Here is an 18,807-nt window from a genome sequence, read left to right as displayed (position 1 = left end):
TGTTTTTCAAGCGCTTTATTCAATGATAGTGTCAACTGGACACAATTTAAATCCCTCCCACTACTGCCATCTAGTGGTATAATTTAGCATTACCAGTTTTTATAGCCATTCGTAAAGTCGTACCTACATTTCTTTGGTGTTTGGTGGGTACCTTTTATGTCATGATAATATTTATATTTAGAAGACACAAAACATAACCCAATCCTGTTCTAGAGCGCAATTACAATACCAATCAGCTTGCCACGGCTTGATTTCGGCTGCTCTTTACCAGGCTCGTCGGCGCGCGGCGAGGTCTATGATTTCCACTACTACAGCCTTTTGAAACAGTCCGGGTTCCTTTTTCTCCGATAGAATCCTATCAGACAAAGTTAAATTGGGCAAATTTCAGAATTAATTGTGTTATGTTTTTAGCAGATCAGGTTTACCGACGTAGTCTTATACGATTATAATTTTCTATTTATAACCTTGATCGTTCACCAATGACTTTCTCAGTATCATATTACGTAACTTTCCATCGCCAACATTTCGTTGTATTTCGGCCACTTAGCTATCTAAACAGATTGACTTTAGAATAAATATTTATCTTCACACACTTTGCTTAGTATTGGTCACACACTCATGACGTGATCGCCTGGATAACAATTGTCGAAGATCGTTTCATCGGTGACTTGTTGAAACATCTCCGATGACAGACATTACAAGAAAAGGTAGGATTAGTGTATTTGCGTACACGGAGGTATTGCGATTAAAAATTTAGCAAACGTGAACTGAAACATAAAGCGAAAGTGGTGTCTCAGAATCGGAGTAAGAGGAATGAAATTCCGTGGTTTCTGCTTTTTTTTTTTGATAACTCGACTTATTGTAGATTTGCCGCAGATGGCATTAACTACTTGGCTTCTCACCCGGTCCAAAATTTAAGACAGCAGGTCTGAGAGTGCCCTGTTAGGCGCGAACCTCGGCTCAGGGCGTCGTTTGAGAGGAAGAATATTTGAAAGAATTAATGGACCCTAGTGGGTCTATACCGATAAGCGCTGAATAAGGGAAATTGTAAACCACGCCGGCGGAGTCGGTATCGGGGTTCTGAAGTGTTTGGTGTCGCGAGCTGATTGGCCGCCTCTATGGCTAGAGTATGTAGTATTATTCCTTATTCTATGGCTAGAGTAATCGGGTCGTCGGGATCGTATATTACGTCCTTCGACGTGGTCGTGCCTACTCAACGGGAAATAGGATTTTTAAAGTTCATATCCATATAGGTTACATAAGCCGACGAAAATCGTCGCGTTGTTCCTAGGCTACCAATATGAATTCATGACATCAAGTAAATTGAGCAGGATAGGTTGGAGCAGCAGCGTGGTGGAGTGTGCTTTATACTCCCTCCGGTATACGGGAGACATGTGCCCAGCAGTGGGACATAGGATTCAGTAAGTCTATTGGGAAGAAAATTCCCAGTAGTTCAACTGGTAAGACTACTTGGTAAGACTACTGGGAATAGGGGGCTATTTATGTTATGTTTACGCACACAAGAGTAAATGTGTCATGTGAAGCAAATGTTAAATACAGAATGTAAATGTAAAATAATCCCCCCAGAATTCGTTACGATGTCGCTAACACTCTGTAGCGATTATTTTTTTTGATAAATTTTATCCCACAGTTTTTCCAGATTAAATTGATAATCGTGGTAACGCCCATAATAACCCGTTAGCCGTGATGGCCTCTGTGGTCCAGTGGTTGAGCGTTGGGCTCACGATCCAAAGGTCCCGGGTTCGAATCCTGGTGGGAACATATCACAAAATCACTTTGTGATCCCTAGTTTGGTTAGAACATTACAGGCTGATCACCTGATTGTCCGAAAGTACGATGATCCGTGCTTAAGCCGTTTTAAGCCGTGTTAAGCCGTTGGTCCCTGTTACTATTTACTGATGTACTTAAGTGAGTAATCGTTACAAGAGCCATGTCAGGGTCCTTTGGCGGCTCAATAATAACCCTGACACAAGGGTTGATAGGGTTGGTAATCCACCTTACAACCCATACGATAAGAAGAAGACCCGTAAGCCGTAAACATCCGGTAAGATCCAGCCAAGTAGTTAATGCCATCTGTGGCAAATCTACAATAAGTCACGTCAAAAAAAACCTCGGTAAGAGTCGGTAAATGCCAAAAAGACACTTTTGTCATTTTTCAGAGTTCATGGGGTGACTTTTCCTCGTTTTTCTCATATAACACCATCATCACATTATCAAACTCGCTCGTGTGAATTGAGACGTGAACGTGCGTGATGTGGGGTGGAATATCAGCGGTATCTTTAATGATATCTTTACCCTATATATACCGCCAGCTTGTCGATGTAACTTATTTATTAGGCGATATGAAGATGTACGTTGACGAATGTAACTATTGTCAAAGGGAAAATCCAAATGCTATTTAATTTATTTACTTAACAGTTTATTGTACACACAGATTAAAAAAAACAATTTGACTAACACAAAATAAACAAGTGGATCAGCTTATTAGTTTTCTTGCAGAAAGAAAAGAATACTTAATTTTACAATACATAATGGTCCCGATTCCTGCAGACACCACCTAATTTTATTTTAAGTTATACCCGTCATTTTCTTATCCGCCGAAAAGGAAAGGGACGGATGATTGTCAACAAGTTAATTTTAAAATGAATAACCCGGGCGAATAAAATAGGCATCTCGCTGGTATGTAATCCGTTTAACGTGCTGTCTACTTAACTCTGTCGGGTTTTATTGGCCGATGTAAAAGTTTTATACGGTTGTTTTAGATTTCTGCTTAATATTGACGTGTGTTCCATAAATTTTATGCCTGTCGATTATCCGTCCCTTTCTTTTTCACGGATAAAAAAATGACAGGTATAATTTAAAATAAAATTAGATGTCGTCTTCAGGAATTAGCACCAATGTATATTGTATTTATGAACCTTCTGGGCAGCAATGTGGTTAGCAGCAGGTGAAGGGGCTGATGATTAAATAATTAAAAAAACTATAGACGTACAAATGCGGTTACATTGATTTAGAATTTACGGCGCCGCGGCGGAGGGGTGAATAAATTAGATGTAACAGAACATTAACATAGAGGTGGGATTATCTGTTCTATGAGGAACTAATCACAATTGGAAAATTTGTCACAGTACATACACACAGAACTTACACAAATAAAGTAGTACTATACACAGTACAGTACTGTGTACGTGTTAGGATGTCCCTTGCTTTCGAGAGCATTTTCTAAAAAGGTACCTAAAAAAAAGGTACTTAATGTTAATAATGTATGATAGATAAATAATGACAATGTATGATAAATACAAATAAATATATGAATATGAATATGAATACCACTTCTTCTCTCATGTGGGTTGTGAGCAGTGATGTACCGTACCTGGGAATGTTCCCACTGTGTTCTGTGTTTAATGTGTACTGTGTTTACTGAAATTCAGTAGCGGATCCAGTGGGCGAATAAATCATATGGATCCAGCCCTCCCAAGTCTCATATCGAACTTGATATATTGTCTTATTACAATACAACTTACGAAACTAGAATCCTGCCTTCTGCGCTGCTGAAATACACATCTTCCAATATAACCCTATCATCAATACATTATCGTACGTATCATTGGATGCGTGAGCGTGTCTCGTGACGTATGGGGCCGCTAAATCACGGACCAAATGACATTTTTTCCGGTTCTCGCCCGCGACGAGTGCCGTCTCCAGAGATAGCGGCGTACGGTACTGACTGACAAAAAAGACTAAAACTATAAAAAAAATAATTAAAAACTAAAACCCTAGTAAAATACTTACATATTAACAACACATAATGGAAACACGTTATCTTAATAAATAAGAACCTCAAAATAATAATAAAAAAGTTTAAAAACTAAAATTCGACTACGGAAAAATCGCGCTTTGAAAAATATGAAACAAGAAAAAAATCTCTGACATTCTTCCAAATAGTGATGTTTACGAGATAGCCGTGGTCTTATGCCATGGTAAACAAACTCTTAGAAAAGATTGGCATTCAACCACGGCTCTTAAAAACCACTATTTGTAAGAATGTCAGAGATTTTTTATTTGTTTCTTATTATGAGCGCAATTTTGTCGTAACATAAAACCCGACGGTTTTAGTTTTTAAACTTTTTCTTTTATTTATATTATTTTGGGGTCTTATTTATTAAGATAATGTGTGTTTATTATGTGTTATATGCAAGATTTGGAGATAAATGAAAAAAAGCGGTCAAATACATAAGCCTCCTTTTTGCTTCGCCGCAGTCGGACAAAAATACTATAGAAAGTGATACATATATAAATTAAGCAATCTGGCCAAGAATGTAATGCAATCCGAGTCAAACTTACGTCACGTCAAAAAATAAGTACATTACGCCCACGCCATTGCAGAAAGTTCATAATTAAATGCACTAACATAAACAGCCTATATACGTCCCACTGCTGGGCACAGCTTAGGCCTCCCCTCAAACAACCGGAGGGGGTATGGAGCATATTCCACCACGCTGCTCCAATGCGGGTTGGTGGATGTGTTTTTACGGCTAATAGCCGGGACCAACGGCTTAACGTGCCCTCCGAAGCACGGAATCATCTTACTTTTTCGGACAATCAGGTGATTCAAGCCTGAAAAGTCCTTAACAAACAAAGGACAGTCTCACAAAGTGATTTCAACAATGTCCCCATCAGGAATCGAACCCGGACCTCCAGATCGTGAGCCTAACGCTCTAACCACTAGATCACGGAGGCTGTCATGCACTAATGCAATGATAAATGGCGAAAGTTTACGAACACCATAGTATATGAGTAACATACTCTCTATTTATGTAATGTAAATATTTTTTTTATAAATACTTATACATATTATAACTTCTTTAGGTTCTTACTTATATGTCAAAACAATTATAGCACGACCTCAACAGGTAGAAAGGACCGCTCCGAATCGCACCCGGTGGGAAAGTGCTCAATACGCTGGCGGCTTTTTCACGCTAGATTGTTTAGTGAGTATTTGTAGTTCTAAACAGCCCTAGGTCTCCATCATCCGACTTCACAGCCGCTTAACAAATGTGTTTTTTTCAGTATAGCACAAATGTACAAATATTTATCGAAATACAAAATGTAACCGAATGTTTTTGCTATCGGTATCTAGGTTGGGGCGGGGCGACTGCCTCATTATTTAGATATTAATCCTGCACTGAGTGCACTCTCCCTCTGTCCTCCCGTAGTTAGGGTTGCGCACACGCCACTTTAGATGAAATAGTTGTATTGCTTCTGCATTTTTAGGAGATTTTCCTGTAAGAAATTGCGAGAAATGAAAATAATAGCGGGACAGTATAAAGAATGACGGAATAAAGTTTTATTTTTCCAGCGTAAAATAATGAAATTAAGTTATTTTTTTCTAAAGGAACTTGATCAGGTAGTTAATTTTATATACGTCTATGTGTCATAAGGATAGGAAGAAAAGTAATCCATCTATTACTACAGTTAATTCATATCCAAGAACGAATGTGAATGGTACCTAGTGTTTATATAGATACTATAGCTTTTGTGTATGTAACATAATATATGTAAACAGCGTTTTTTTCTTCTTATTCTTCTACTCCTTTTGTCCCCTGTTGGGATGTAGGGCTTGAGTAACAGATTTCCACTCCTCGCGAAAACAGCAAACAACAGCACACACAACATATAGCAACAGCGCAGAACAGTTAACAGCGCTTTATCGGAAGTTTAGTTTAGTTTCATTAAATTTTAATTTGTAATCCAAACTGCCATGAGTAGGTAGATAATTTATAGATATATCTTTTTTACGAGACCTTGTCTTTTTTAATTATATACGTACTTATTTATAGATTTACTGTCATAAATAAATCAAAAATATATATGTAGATCTTCATTTCATCATCGATTTGCCTCGGATGGCAAATCATTACTCGGCTGGAATATTTTACATTAAACTTAATTCTCGTGCTGACCCTGTATTGTCCCTATGCGGTACCGTCGACTTTTTAATTATTATACGACGGTTGTGGGCTCGGCAATAATTGAGGAAAGTTTGGCTTTCCATATGATTTGTGTGCACATTTTTCATGAGTGCCACTTCAAACTGCGATTTCACCGAAACGACCGTTAGGGGACACTTTGCTTTGTCATCATTTTGGATAAAGCTGTGTGAGGAATGGTTTACTGTCGAGTTTCTATCGTAGATTGTATTTTTTTGACGTGTCTTATTGTAGATTTGCCGAAAATGGCTAAACTACTTGGCCGGACAAACGGGGAGCGCTGAGGGATCTCAACCGATATAAAATTTAAGACGACAGGTCTGAGGGTGCCCAGTTGTGCGCGAACGTCGACTCAGGGCGTCGTCTGAAACGGTGTTGTGTTGTACTTAAAACACATAATACCGGGTTCTTACCGCGTTAATCAGGGATATGAGACTCCCGATATTTTAACACTGTTTGTTGCAAGTGCCATAATCACGGGACGACGACTGATGAAATTGGAATTGGACTGATGAATTGGTATTGTGTTGTATTGTGGCCTGATGTACCTAATTCGGGCATCTATGTTTGCTGGGTGAAAGCCCTCAGCATTCCGTATCAAGTGAATGTCGTCTGAGTTAAATTGCCAAGGTGACAAATTGCTATGATGACAAAAGCTGCCGGTTCAAGCCCTGTTCCTGATGACTCGATTACTCTAGCCATAGGGCTACATCAGCTCGCGACACAAACATTTTAGGACATGGTTGACGATATCCCGGATTCAACGCTTATGGCTATCAGCCAGAGTCGATTAATTCTTTCAAATAATAATTGTCTCACACGACGCCTTGAGCCGAGGTTCGCGCCCAACTGGGCACCCTCAAGCCTGTTGTCAAATTTTGTCACCTTGTTAAGTTCGGTGAGAGCCATCAGAGCTCCCCATTAATATCATAATACAGAAAATCTATTACATAAGTCACGTCAAAAACAGTCCCGTTTCAGTGAAACTTTTTTCGCAATAACGTTCTCCTTGTGAATTTCCATAAGCACAAATCAGTGCTCCTGTAATTTGAATAACAAACCAAGTCATCTTCAGCTTCCGGCCAAGAAGTCAATGCCATTTGCCGCAAATCTACAATAAAACACGGTAAAAAAAATTCAACCTTAATACGATAGAAACTCTAAAAACAAGTAGGTACCTAGTAGTGTATAAGTTACGTGAAAAAAAACTACTTATCATCAATCGAGCATGTGTAATCTGATCTGCCATATTATGTCGATAGTACCATTAAATATCGCTTACCGAATCACAATGGATAGAATAAATAATAACTACGTAGGTAACTAGGTACTTATAGCTTTAACGCCATTTATCTTTGGACGTCCACCACCACTTTACGATCATTTCGACGAACATCCGTTTTGTTTTTTGTCCCTATTTTTTTGTGATTTTTTTTATTATTTTCTTGTTTTTGTATGTGGCGTCCTTTTATGATAAACAATTTCTGTTCTATTCAACAGGAACCGGTCCAGCCCATATTGTTTACGCGATGTTTGGCATTCATATCGTTTTGTGCATGGTATCAGAAAACCAGGTATTCTCAATCCTATGATAAGCCGCCATTGCTAGCCCATTGCTGACGTAAGTGTTACCATTAGTAAATTAGTATCTCGAACATTCCAAGGGCGTAAATCGTATTATTGAAAATTAAGATAATAACTGCCTAATGTATTTAATTACTATTACTTATCACATAGCACAACCACCCCAACCACCTCCACCAACCCGCATTGGACCAGCGTGGTGGAGTATGCTCCATACTCCCTCCGGTTGATTGAGGGGAGGCCTGTGCCCAGCAGTGGGATGTATATAGGCTGTTTATGTGTATGTCTGTATGTACTTGTCACATATATAAAAATCAATTAAACTGTAAGTAAATCTTTTACTAAAAGTTCAAAATTTCCTTTCATAATAAATATAAAAACACTTTGGTCGTGGGTAATTATTTTTTTACGTAATGGCAACGCAGGGCGGGATGACGTCAGCTGGGCTAACCGTAAAATGTTAGCTGTCACTTTCGAGCATACCTGGTTTCCTTAAACCATGATTTGGTGTTTACGCCTACCGACATGAAAAATGTTACGATAATTCAATTTAATGTAGGTACTTCGATTATTTATTTATTGTAGTTAAGTATACTAATCATGTATTATATTGTCGACTGTACAGTGATCTGTTCATTTAGTGGAGTTACATGTTTAGTTTACCATAGTTTAAGATTTCAAGCATATGCTTAAGATTTCATGTAGTGAGTGTTATCGTTAAAGATTAGTGTCATATCATAACGTTTTTAAAAGGTGTTGTTTCTAGAGTGTAAATCTGAATACTTATTTATTTATTTAACTTCATGCCATTTACACTAGGATTGTAATATACATATACTGGGTACGTATTTGTGTATATTTATCTAATAAAAAAAAAATAACTTAAAATTATTTTCTATGTATTCTATACAATACAATATGGTTATCTGCAAGTACGAGTATCTACGTGGATAGTCGCAGACGCAACGTTTTATGCTTTTTGTTTTGCTATTGGGTTTACAATGCGATAATTTATTTAAAGTAGATATATAGTTAAGTGCATTTTCGGAGGTATGCGCCCTACGTGGCTGGTTTTCCCTTCGCGGGTTGGAAGGTCAGATAGGCAGTCGCTTCTGTAAAAAACCGGACCTGTCAAATCCTTCAGGTTAGGTAAGCGGGACCTGTGATAAACAGGATAATGCTAGAGAGATGATGATGATATTGTAAAGTTCATAAATATCATTGAATGCACCTAGGACATTGGAAGTAAATAATTTATTAAAATAAAACACAATCTTTATTGTCCACAAATAAACTGAAGAAGGAGGAGCTCGGTGGCGCAGCGGTAAACGCGCTCGGTCTGCGATTGTTGAAGTTAAGCAACTTTCGCAAAGGTCGGTCATAGGATGGGTGACCACAAAAAAAGTTTTCATCTCGAGCTCCTCCGTGCTTCGGAAGGCACGTTAAGCCGTTGGTCCCGGCTGCATTAGCAGTCGTTAATATCCATCAAACCGCGCTGGGCCGGCGTGATGGTTTAAGGCCCGATCTCCCTATCCATCCACAGGGAAGGCCCGTGCCCCAGCAGTGGGGACGTTAAAGGGCTGGTGATGATGAAACTGAAGAAGCCACTTTCCAGGCTACTTTCCCTAAAAATAATATAGATGGCGCTTTCGAGATTTAACGTCATAAATACGTATTCTTTTATTACTCTGGTACATATTTATTCAAAAATACAATGTAATGGCAGAAGCACATATAAAAATAATTGTTGCTTGATATTTGGATCACATTATGTGTAGAATTATATTGCTTTTCTTTATTTTGATCAGAATAATAATGGATGGAAGATGTTTTTTTTTTTTTTAATTTATTTATATCATGTATTACATAATTAGGTAAACCACTGATACCGTTAAACCACAATACGGTTTGTCTCGGTACCAGTCTCCTCAGTTCGTTCGTCTCACAAACATCAGTATGTTTTATTATCTAAAGATGATAATAAAACCTATATCAAACTAACCTCACATGTGCCTGAGTGTAATAAAAAGGGTCATCATTTATACCTAAAAACAAAGATATGTTATCCATGAAATTAGAAGGTTAAACGAAGGAAAATGTTTACAGCGCCATCTACTCGTATATTGTTTTTGAGGAAAGTAACCTGGAAAGTCACTCTAATTTCTTACTTACCCCTTCCGTACAGGATTAACCCTCTCTTTGGAATATAATCGTTTTTATTGGCTTGGCGTTTGACGTTGTCTACGTTTGATTACATCCTTTCCAACGTGATGGAGCGATGGGCTGGTAAGTTGTCATAATTAAGTTCATCATAATCTATGGTATTAATAAACTAATCTCAGCTGAGACTGCTCTAAAGATCATTCTCAAATCCCTGTTTTTATATAAGAACTGTCACATTGACATCAGTTTCAGTCAGTCAGTGTGTCAGTCTCCAAGCTGAGATTAGTTTATTAATACCACCCTTAGTGTCCACACCAAGACTAGCTGCAAATTTTCTTGTGAAGATGTGTGGTCCCGTTCACTTCAATAGCGATTTCGGGAGTGAAATCAGATGCACTTTATTGCACAGAGCTTAATTTTAGCAATCAGGCAAAACACATGAATACGAAACAACTTAAGCGGCCTTATAGCTCTAGAGCAATTTCTTACAGGCAACCACTACCAGGAAACAAACATTTACTAGACTTGAATGCTATTTTACAAGTAGGTAGGTATGCAGGGGATTTGAAAACATTGATGTATAAATGTTACTATAGATTTATGTGGATTTGTAATCCCTAGTTTGGTTAGCACATTACAGGCTGATCACCCGAATGTGCGAAAGTAAGATGATCTATGCTTCGTATGCGGCTAATAGCCGGGAGCAATGGCGCAACACGTTTTCTGAAGCACGGAATAATCTTACACGACACGACATGACAATATACATACATAGATACATAATATCACGCCCGTAATCCCTTAAGGGGTGGGCAGACCGACAAGACAATACCAATAAACAATACAAACGAGAGAGAGACAATATACCTCATCACTAATTTTAGAGCCACGATCTTGTCGGTGTAGCATTTTCCATTCTTGTCTATCAATGGCCAATTCTTTTACTTCCTTTTAAGACACGACGTGCGACTTCTTTTTAATTCAGTCCATATAAGCTCTTCTTGGTCCTCCCTTTCCTCTCTTTCTTTAATTTTGTAATTCAAATTCAAAAATATTTATTTTTCAAAATCGGCTTATAAAGTTAGCGATTTTTGAACGTCAAAAATTAAATTACAATTATTATGTTACTATAATTAAAGCACATAATAACGGGTTCTTACCGCGTTTAAATGGGGATATGAGTCTCATATAACAACCGATAATAACCGCGTAAACTTAAAACAATGTATTATGTTACTAGCTGTAAAACTACTATCACATCGGAATCTGTAACGCTGAGGGAAAAACGTGGCCAGAAAACCTCCCAGTCCTACTGTTTCATGTGTCTTTTATTAAGTGTCCAATCATCTTGGCTTATCTGTCCTATATAATTTAGCTTCGATCGTCATCGACTCGCAAAGAAGAAGACTCTCAATATTTGCCTCTTCTTCTTTTTTTTTGCACTTCCTCATTAGTAACCCACATAAACAGCCTATATACGTCCCACTGCTGGGCACAGGCCTCCCCTCAATCAACCGGAGGGGGTATGGAGCATACTCCACCACGCTGCTCCACTGCGGGTTGGTGGAGGTGTTTTTACGGCTAATAGCCGGGACCAACGGCTTAACGTGCCCTCCGAAGCACGGAATCATCTTACTTTTTCGGACAATCAGGTGATTCAAGCCTGAAAAGTCCTTACCAAACAAAGGACAGTCTCACAAAGTGATTTCGACAATGTCCCCGTCGGGAATCGAACCCGGACCTCCAGATCGTGAGCCTAACGCTCTAACCACTAGACCACGGAGGCTGTCATTATATTAGTAACCCTTTCTGTCCAAATTAGTCCTCACAATATACGTACCTACCTAACATAAAATTTTATCCAGTACATTTTTATTCCTTTTATAACATAACGAGTGATATATCAGTGTACAAATAAAGCAAGGCATGTAATTATAGCTTGCATGTCTCAGTTCCACTCCAAATACGGTACTTGTAATATTACTTGTGTAATATGAAACTTGTGCCGTCGTAATACATACCTGATCGTGTATATTACCGTCATGAATATTTTGTTGCTCCTAACATGTTGCACGGAACATAATCATTGGATCAAATAATAAAGCTATTTGGATAAAAGTTCCTTGAGAATAACGTATACGTATGAATACTTACTATTAGGTAAAGAAATCAATCAATCAAAGAAAAAAATAAAATAAAAAAAATGAAAAAATAAATACAAAAAAGATCAAAAGAAAAAAAGGCCAGTTAAAATAATTTATTGAGCAAAACGGTGACTAGATAGAGAAATAAGGACAACAGATACAGAAAGGCACAACCTGTATTTTAACCTGAAATAATTTTCAAAGAGAAATTTAAATCGAAAGAAATTCTGACTCGGACGGGATGTGAACAAGCGTACCAAGGCACATAAGACAAGAGGCGAGTCAATTTTTATTTTTTCGATTTAAATTTATCTTTGTAAGTTTCCATAAGCACGGGTGAATATACTATAAAAAACAGACATACGAAAAAAATAAAATGTTGCGGGTGTGAGTTTAAAGCATACTCCACCACGTATACTTCTAAGCATGACATGCTGAGGATCCGGTAAAAAATTAAGGCGACAGGGTAGAAGATGTCCAGGAAGTGAACGTTGGACCAGCGACTATTTGCTATATAATATTTTTGCGGGAATTAACTCTTCTCGACAGCAATTCCCCAAATCTGACAAAAAATATTGTTTACTTATTTTTAAAAGTATTTTTTTTTTCAAAATTATTTAGTACAATTCCATACAAAGTAATATAAATATAATTAGGTACCTATGTAAAATTATAATTATTCAGGACCTTACGCGTAAAAGTATGATTAGAAATATTGAAAAAGAAAACCGTTTTGAGGAAATGAGATCCAAGGATAACACATACAAGAGTTATAAAAATGCAAGGATAATTTTACTTAGAAAAAAAATGCTGAACAAGTGCGAGCCCGATTCGCGCACCGAGGGTTCCGTAGCTTTGACTTTTGCCGTAGAAAAACTATTGTCTGCATAGATCGAAATAGGTCGCGATTAGTTCACCGACTGCAAATTAGTTTGTAATACAAAAAAAAAAAATTGCCGTTGAAAAACTGTTTCCTTCATACGTCGATAGGTCGCGATTAGTTTACCATCTGCAAATGAATATGTAATCGCATTTTTGGACGGACGGCTACAATGTTTCCTATAAGGATTCCGTTTTCCATTTGAGGTTTCGAACCATCAAAATATTATTTTTTTGTCTCAATAATGTCTTCTTCACACCTTCGTTCGGCCTTGTGGGTGCTTATTATTTGAGATTGAAAATTTAAAGAATCATTATAAAGCAATCTATCACGCTGGCAATACTGGGCGCATGTGTGGTCCCATTTCGTTTATTTTTATAATAAGCTTTATGTCGTGAAGCCTCCATCTTAATGTTGTAAAATATTTAGTGTTGGTTTTATCGATATATCTACCTACTTACTTATTACCTGGCTGTTAGTAACAGTGGGTTTTGACCTATTATTTTAAAAAAATAGCAGTGTTTGGCTCTCCAAGCCACGAGTTGTTTCACTAATCTTTACGTTATATCATATTTTGCGACATGATAAGTAATTCGTGCCATGATCTAAACTATAATTCATTTAACGACGGAATAGATAAAATAAATTGTTGTTTTAAATTGTCGACAAAGGGTTAGATTTAAGATATATGTTTTTTTTTTAGTTTTATGGTGTTCAGGTATTAAATAGTTCATCGTTATTAGTAAATAAGTGACCGTTTAATATAACATAAATATAAGCTCACGACTATATACCAATTAGGATAGGCAGAGGTACATCCATCGCAAGATGACACACAAACATAATATTGAATATAATATTCAGTATTGAATATAAGATTGTATTGAATATGATATTAAATTCAGTGGTGTTTGATTGAAGCAACTCAATGGCCCCGATTCCTGCAGAACCCTCCTAATTTTATTTTTAGTTATAAGTATTTATCCGAGAAAAAGGAAAAAGACGGATGATTGACAATAGTGAATTTTAAAATGAATGAGTACGTATAACCTGAGCCAATCAAATATGCATCTCGCTGGTACATAACCCGATTGACGTATGCTGTCAAGTAAATTTTGTCGGGTAATTTACTTAACTTAATAAACTAATTTTTTTAAACGTTGTTTAAAACAATTAGTTGTCGGGTAATTTCTGCCCAAAATTGACGTGTGTTCCATAAATTTTGTGACTATCGATTATTGACTCTTTTTCCTTCTGGGCGGATAAGAATTAGGTGGTGTACTGGAATCAGCACTTTTTTTATTTCAATGGTAACATTACTTTCAATCGATCATCGATACTAACTTTGAAAGAGATTGTCCCATCTCTAAGCGAGGGTGGCTCATAATTGCCTCAACAGTCCTTCAAAGCGGGCGCGCTTATTTATTTGTACTTTAATTGGGCATTCATTTGTAATGTGTTTTTTATTTTTCTCACAAGCACGTCAGGCATTCAATTAATTCAAATTATTTTAGGACGGTCCCTGGAATGTCGTGTACGACTTAAATGTTATAATGTTATATTATATTACAAGGAATTCACAATTTTAAACCTTGAAGATAAGTTATTTGGCATGTGTTCCGGAGACAAATGTCGCCTAGTGTTGATTTTATGAGACTATATCGCTCAAAAATCGCGCCATTTTCCGGTAGAAAACAAAAAACTATCTCTGCAAATAATATAAACAAGAAACAAACTTCTAAATCAACTTCAATTAAGTTGGCTTGGCATATATGTATTTAAAAAAAATACAAATCAACACACAAGTTTAATAAAAACCAATGACAGCCTCAGTGGTCCAGTGGTTGAGCGTCACGCTCAACCAGATGTCCCAGGTTCGAATCCCGGTGGGGACATATCACAAAAATCACCTTATGATCCTTAGTTTGGTTTACATTACAGACTGATCATCCGATTGACCGAAACTAAGTTGCTCCGTGCTTTGGAAGGTGTATGCGATGAGCCGTTGCTCCCGGTTACTACTTACTCTTGTAAGTACGTAGTCGTTATAAAGTTTTCTCAGGGCTATTTGAACCGTCCTTTTACTTTTCGGTGGATAAGAAAATTACGGGTATAACTTATAATAAAATTAGGAGGTGTCTGCAGGAATAACAATGATACTAGGATTCCTGAAGTTAGTCATCTATTTCATAACGCACACTATAGAAGACAGAAAACAATAGCAGTTTTAAAGCGTCCTCTAATAACGGATAGTGTAAAGTTATTAGTAAGCATCAGTGAAGGAAGCAAAGCCATACGGAAATAATTCAAGTGTGTGAGCAATAAACAGGACATAGTTTATGATCGGAGCTATATCCTTTGATGACTTATTGAGTAACACGTGTGTCTGCTTAATGTGGCTCGTTTGTTATAATGAGGATGCGAGATTAAAAGGGATTTGTATGATTTGCAAGCTCGTTATACCTTTAATAGCCAGAGAGACACGCCAGAGAACAATTTGCAGCTACTTTTCTGGGTTTAAATTTGATAGCTTTTGAGATAAAAATGATGCAGTAGGTTTTTAATTGATGAAATGACTGGTAACTGATTGATCAGGGTAACCATCCATAGTACAGGCCCATTTCGAACAACCATCTCATAAGCTTTGGTCGTGTTCGAATCGATGACATTAGTTTAGAGTTTGGTAAGCAACTTAGAAAATTCGTAGTTTTTCATAATTATGGCAGTCCATTCTTAGTTAGGAATACCAAGTCTATGGCCCCGATTCCTGCAGACACCGCCTAATTTTATTTTAGGTTATATCCGTCATTTTCGTATCCGTCGAAAAGGAAAGGGACGGATGATTCACAGCTCTTAATTTTAGGAAGAATGAGTAAATTAATGTGTCGGGTTATTGACTGACGTAAAATTTTTAGACGGTTGGTTTAGATTTGTGCTTAAAATTGACGTGTGTTCCATAAATTTTATGCTTGTCGATTACCCGTCCCTTTCCTTTTCGGCGGATAAGAAAAGGACAGATATAACTTAAAATAAAATTAGATGGTATTTACAGGAATTAGCACCATTATTTGTTTGTAAAAACTTAACTCACTAATCGGACTAACAAGATCTTCACAGACTCTTTGTTGCAGTACGCGCTAATAGCTGCTAATATGGCTCACCTACTTAGCTCCATTAGTGTCTTGAAGTTAGCGTAATACAGTACATTATTTACATGAGTGTGTCCAGCTGGCAACGTCGCGGCTATTCTCGCGCGGCGGCAAGTTACCGGCAACTAGCGCGACGTTGCCACTCCGATCGACACCGCTCTCGGCGCTCTCCGACCTTGCCGCGCCAGTCTCGCTAGAGCGCTATTCATATTATAACGTGATTACAATCGCAATGGACTCAAATTCAAACTCTTCAGAACTCAATTGGCCCAAAATCGAGACAGACTCCGAAACAGACAGCCCTAGAAGGGAAACAAGGTTGAACTGGACATCGGAAAACACGAGGAAGTTGATCGAGATCATGGAGAGGGATTGCAAAGAGTTGTGGGACGTAAAAAATCCATTGAACAAAGATAGGAACGCACGGCATGAGAAGCATGAGTACTTAGCTGATTATTTTGGGACTACGTCGGAGGAGATAAGTAGGAAGATACACAATTTGAGGACGCAGTTTAATAATGAGTTGCGGAAGATAAAGCGGAGGCAGACGGCGGGGTGCGGGGAGGGTAGCGGGGCAGGCAGCGGTTGGGAACATTTCGAAGCGCTCTCCTTCCTGCTGCGAGCGCCCTTTGGCGACCCGCTCGACATCGACGGGGTCAACTTAGAGGTACGTCACCGTTTATTATTGTTTTTTTTTTGTTCTGCATGAGATTTTCTCTACTAGAACAAATAACTACTCGCTTATAAAAATCCTCCGGCTATAGTCTCACTACCTACGGAGGGTTGGTGCTAGTTACGGTATGGGGGGAGTGATACAATACGATGACTTTTTTCTATGGTTTAGGTATATCAGTTCATTTTCACAGCTACAGTTCACAGATATTGTTCATCCTTTTGTATTAACAATGAACCCAATTTAATCGGTACATAAACAAACAGAAATCAAAATAAGATGACATATAAGTATGAGAGAGCAGGCTTTGTTCTAGTTTAGTATGGTTCCATTAACATTAAAATGATAGTCAGATGTTGACTTATGCAATCTTTTCTCAGTTAGCAGAGTTTCAAGCACACGAAGAAGAGGAATTCGGAGCAGTGGCGAGATCACAGAGTTCACAGTTGCTCTCTTTAGAGCCAGTTCGGAGTAGACACTGCGTAGCGACGTCAGCCCCACCCCCATTGCCTCCTAGTGCCCATCCCATGATGTGGCCAGAGGAAGCCGTACCCAGGCTCAGGCCTGGAGCCAATGCTGATGAATGCCAAGTGAGTATAAGTATACCAATTTTTCACAAGTGAAGAGGTGAAAAGTTGCTTCTTTGTCTTATTTGTTTGTAATCTGTATGTTATTTGTGAATGAATATTAAAATGCGTATATTTCTTAATATTCGAACAAGTAGCCGAGTCGCCATATTAGGTGGCTGCGCGGCGCTACTCCAATGCGTCCCGTTGCGTTCCGACATAAAATGTGGTTATCATACTTAATAGATGATGTATGTTTCACCGAGCCAGTATCGTGCGGGGTGCAAGCTGCTTCTGAGTCTCTTCCGAGATACGTCTGAGTCCCATCCAAGGCTGTTTATGATCTTTACTAATACAATTCAATATACAAGACTCGGAGAGCTCGGACCTACCGTATGGTATATTCTTCTTCTATCGTGTGGGTTGTGAGGTGGAGTACCAACCTCATCAACCCTGGTGTCAGGGTTACTATTGAGCCGCCAAAGGCCCCCGACATGGCTCATGTAACGACTACTTACTTACATCAGTAAGTAATAACCGGGACCAACGGCTTAACGTGCCTTCCGAAGCACGGATCATCTTACTTTCATAACTGTTTTATTTTATGTTAATTATGTTAAAACAATAAGTATGTCGAATAAATATTTTTTCTTTCTTTCTTTCTTTCTTTACTTTTTGGACAATCAGGTGATCAGCCTGTAATGTCCTAACCACACTAGGGATCGCAAAGTGATTTTTGTGATATGTCCCCACCGGGATTCGAACCCGGGACCTCCGGATCGTGAGCCCAACGCTCAACCACTGGACCACGGAGGCCGTATAATATGGTATATTTACCTAGCATGTATCATACTATCGAGTGCTTTCAGCCGCTCCCTATTAAGGTTGAAGCCTTTAAAAATATAATATCATAACCGTAATATACTTTAACAGATATTCGGCGACTTCGTAGCTTCAGAGCTGCGTACCCTGAGATCCGACGAGTCGCGAAAGCGACTCAAGCGCATGATACAGAAGGCAATACTTCAAATTGGAGAAGAGGAAGACATCAATGTCATAAATGGATAACAATATCGTCGAGTCTGCCATGTCGCATTAATTTAGATCGTAAAACCATCTCATTGGCCAGAAAGTTTGAGAACAAATAGTATTTGTGAGATTTTTTTTTTGGAGTTTACTAATCAGGATTTGTGGCCGCATTATGGAGTGACTTATGGCTTTGCCTATCCCGGAGGATTTGCTAACATAAATTGAGAGGTTTTGTCAACGCATAAATTACAGTCGTGGTCTTGGTTCAGTCAATTACCTATTTCTTTGTGTAGGTGTAATGGGGTCTTACACCTAGCAAATAAAAGACTCCATTCGCGTAGTGAAATGAATTGTCCTTGTTATTTCCGGGATATCTAATTATATATACAAAATATTCTGGTCTTATTGTAATTAAATAATCGAATGGGTATGGTCTTAGGTGTCTGTGCTACTTTACTAAGATACTTATAATGCTGTAACTGTTATGTCATTGTGATTTAGCGAGCTTCCTCATGACGCTGTGCGATTCGTACGATACTCAAACAAATGATTAAGAATCTAGTTTTCTTTTTAACGTAACGTTTTTTTTTTTAATTTGTCTAAAAACC

General features: G+C 38.1%; 1 protein-coding gene across 2 annotated transcripts; it reads left to right on the top strand.

Annotated features, from left to right (window-relative positions):
* Nucleotides 1–8,181: 8,181 nt before the first annotated feature.
* On the top strand, nucleotides 8,182–18,482 carry LOC126367499 (uncharacterized). 2 transcript variants are annotated; one of them, XM_050011042.1, is made up of 5 exons: nucleotides 8,182–8,436; nucleotides 9,781–9,881; nucleotides 16,189–16,598; nucleotides 16,985–17,194; nucleotides 18,104–18,482. In XM_050011042.1, exons 2-5 carry the CDS (start codon nucleotides 9,866–9,868, stop codon nucleotides 18,236–18,238), a joined length of 771 nt encoding a protein of 256 aa, XP_049866999.1. In that variant the 5' UTR covers nucleotides 8,182–8,436; nucleotides 9,781–9,865; the 3' UTR covers nucleotides 18,239–18,482. The 2 variants fall into 2 exon arrangements, with proteins under 2 accessions (XP_049866999.1, XP_049866998.1); XM_050011041.1 differs by lacking the exon at nucleotides 8,182–8,436 and having other exon boundaries at nucleotides 9,782–9,881; nucleotides 16,011–16,598.
* Nucleotides 18,483–18,807: the final 325 nt, after the last annotated feature.

Source organism: Pectinophora gossypiella, chromosome 6, assembly GCF_024362695.1.
Source record: "Pectinophora gossypiella chromosome 6, ilPecGoss1.1, whole genome shotgun sequence".
Classification (NCBI taxonomy): domain Eukaryota; kingdom Metazoa; phylum Arthropoda; class Insecta; order Lepidoptera; family Gelechiidae; genus Pectinophora; species Pectinophora gossypiella.
The sequence above is the reverse complement of the archived record's forward strand: the minus strand, read 5'-3'. Positions and strand labels throughout refer to the sequence as shown.

What these genes read in the sequence shown, in the direction of transcription:
- LOC126367499 (XM_050011041.1), top strand. Translation starts at nt 16,164, where the DNA reads ATGGACTCAAATTCAAACTCTTCAGAACTCAATTGGCCCAAAATCGAG. An exon ending in TCGACGGGGTCAACTTAGAG is followed by an intron (nt 16,599 to 16,984) that starts GTACGTCACCGT and finishes ATCTTTTCTCAG; the next exon opens with TTAGCAGAGTTTCAAGCACA. An exon ending in CCAATGCTGATGAATGCCAA is followed by an intron (nt 17,195 to 18,103) that starts GTGAGTATAAGT and finishes ATACTTTAACAG; the next exon opens with ATATTCGGCGACTTCGTAGC.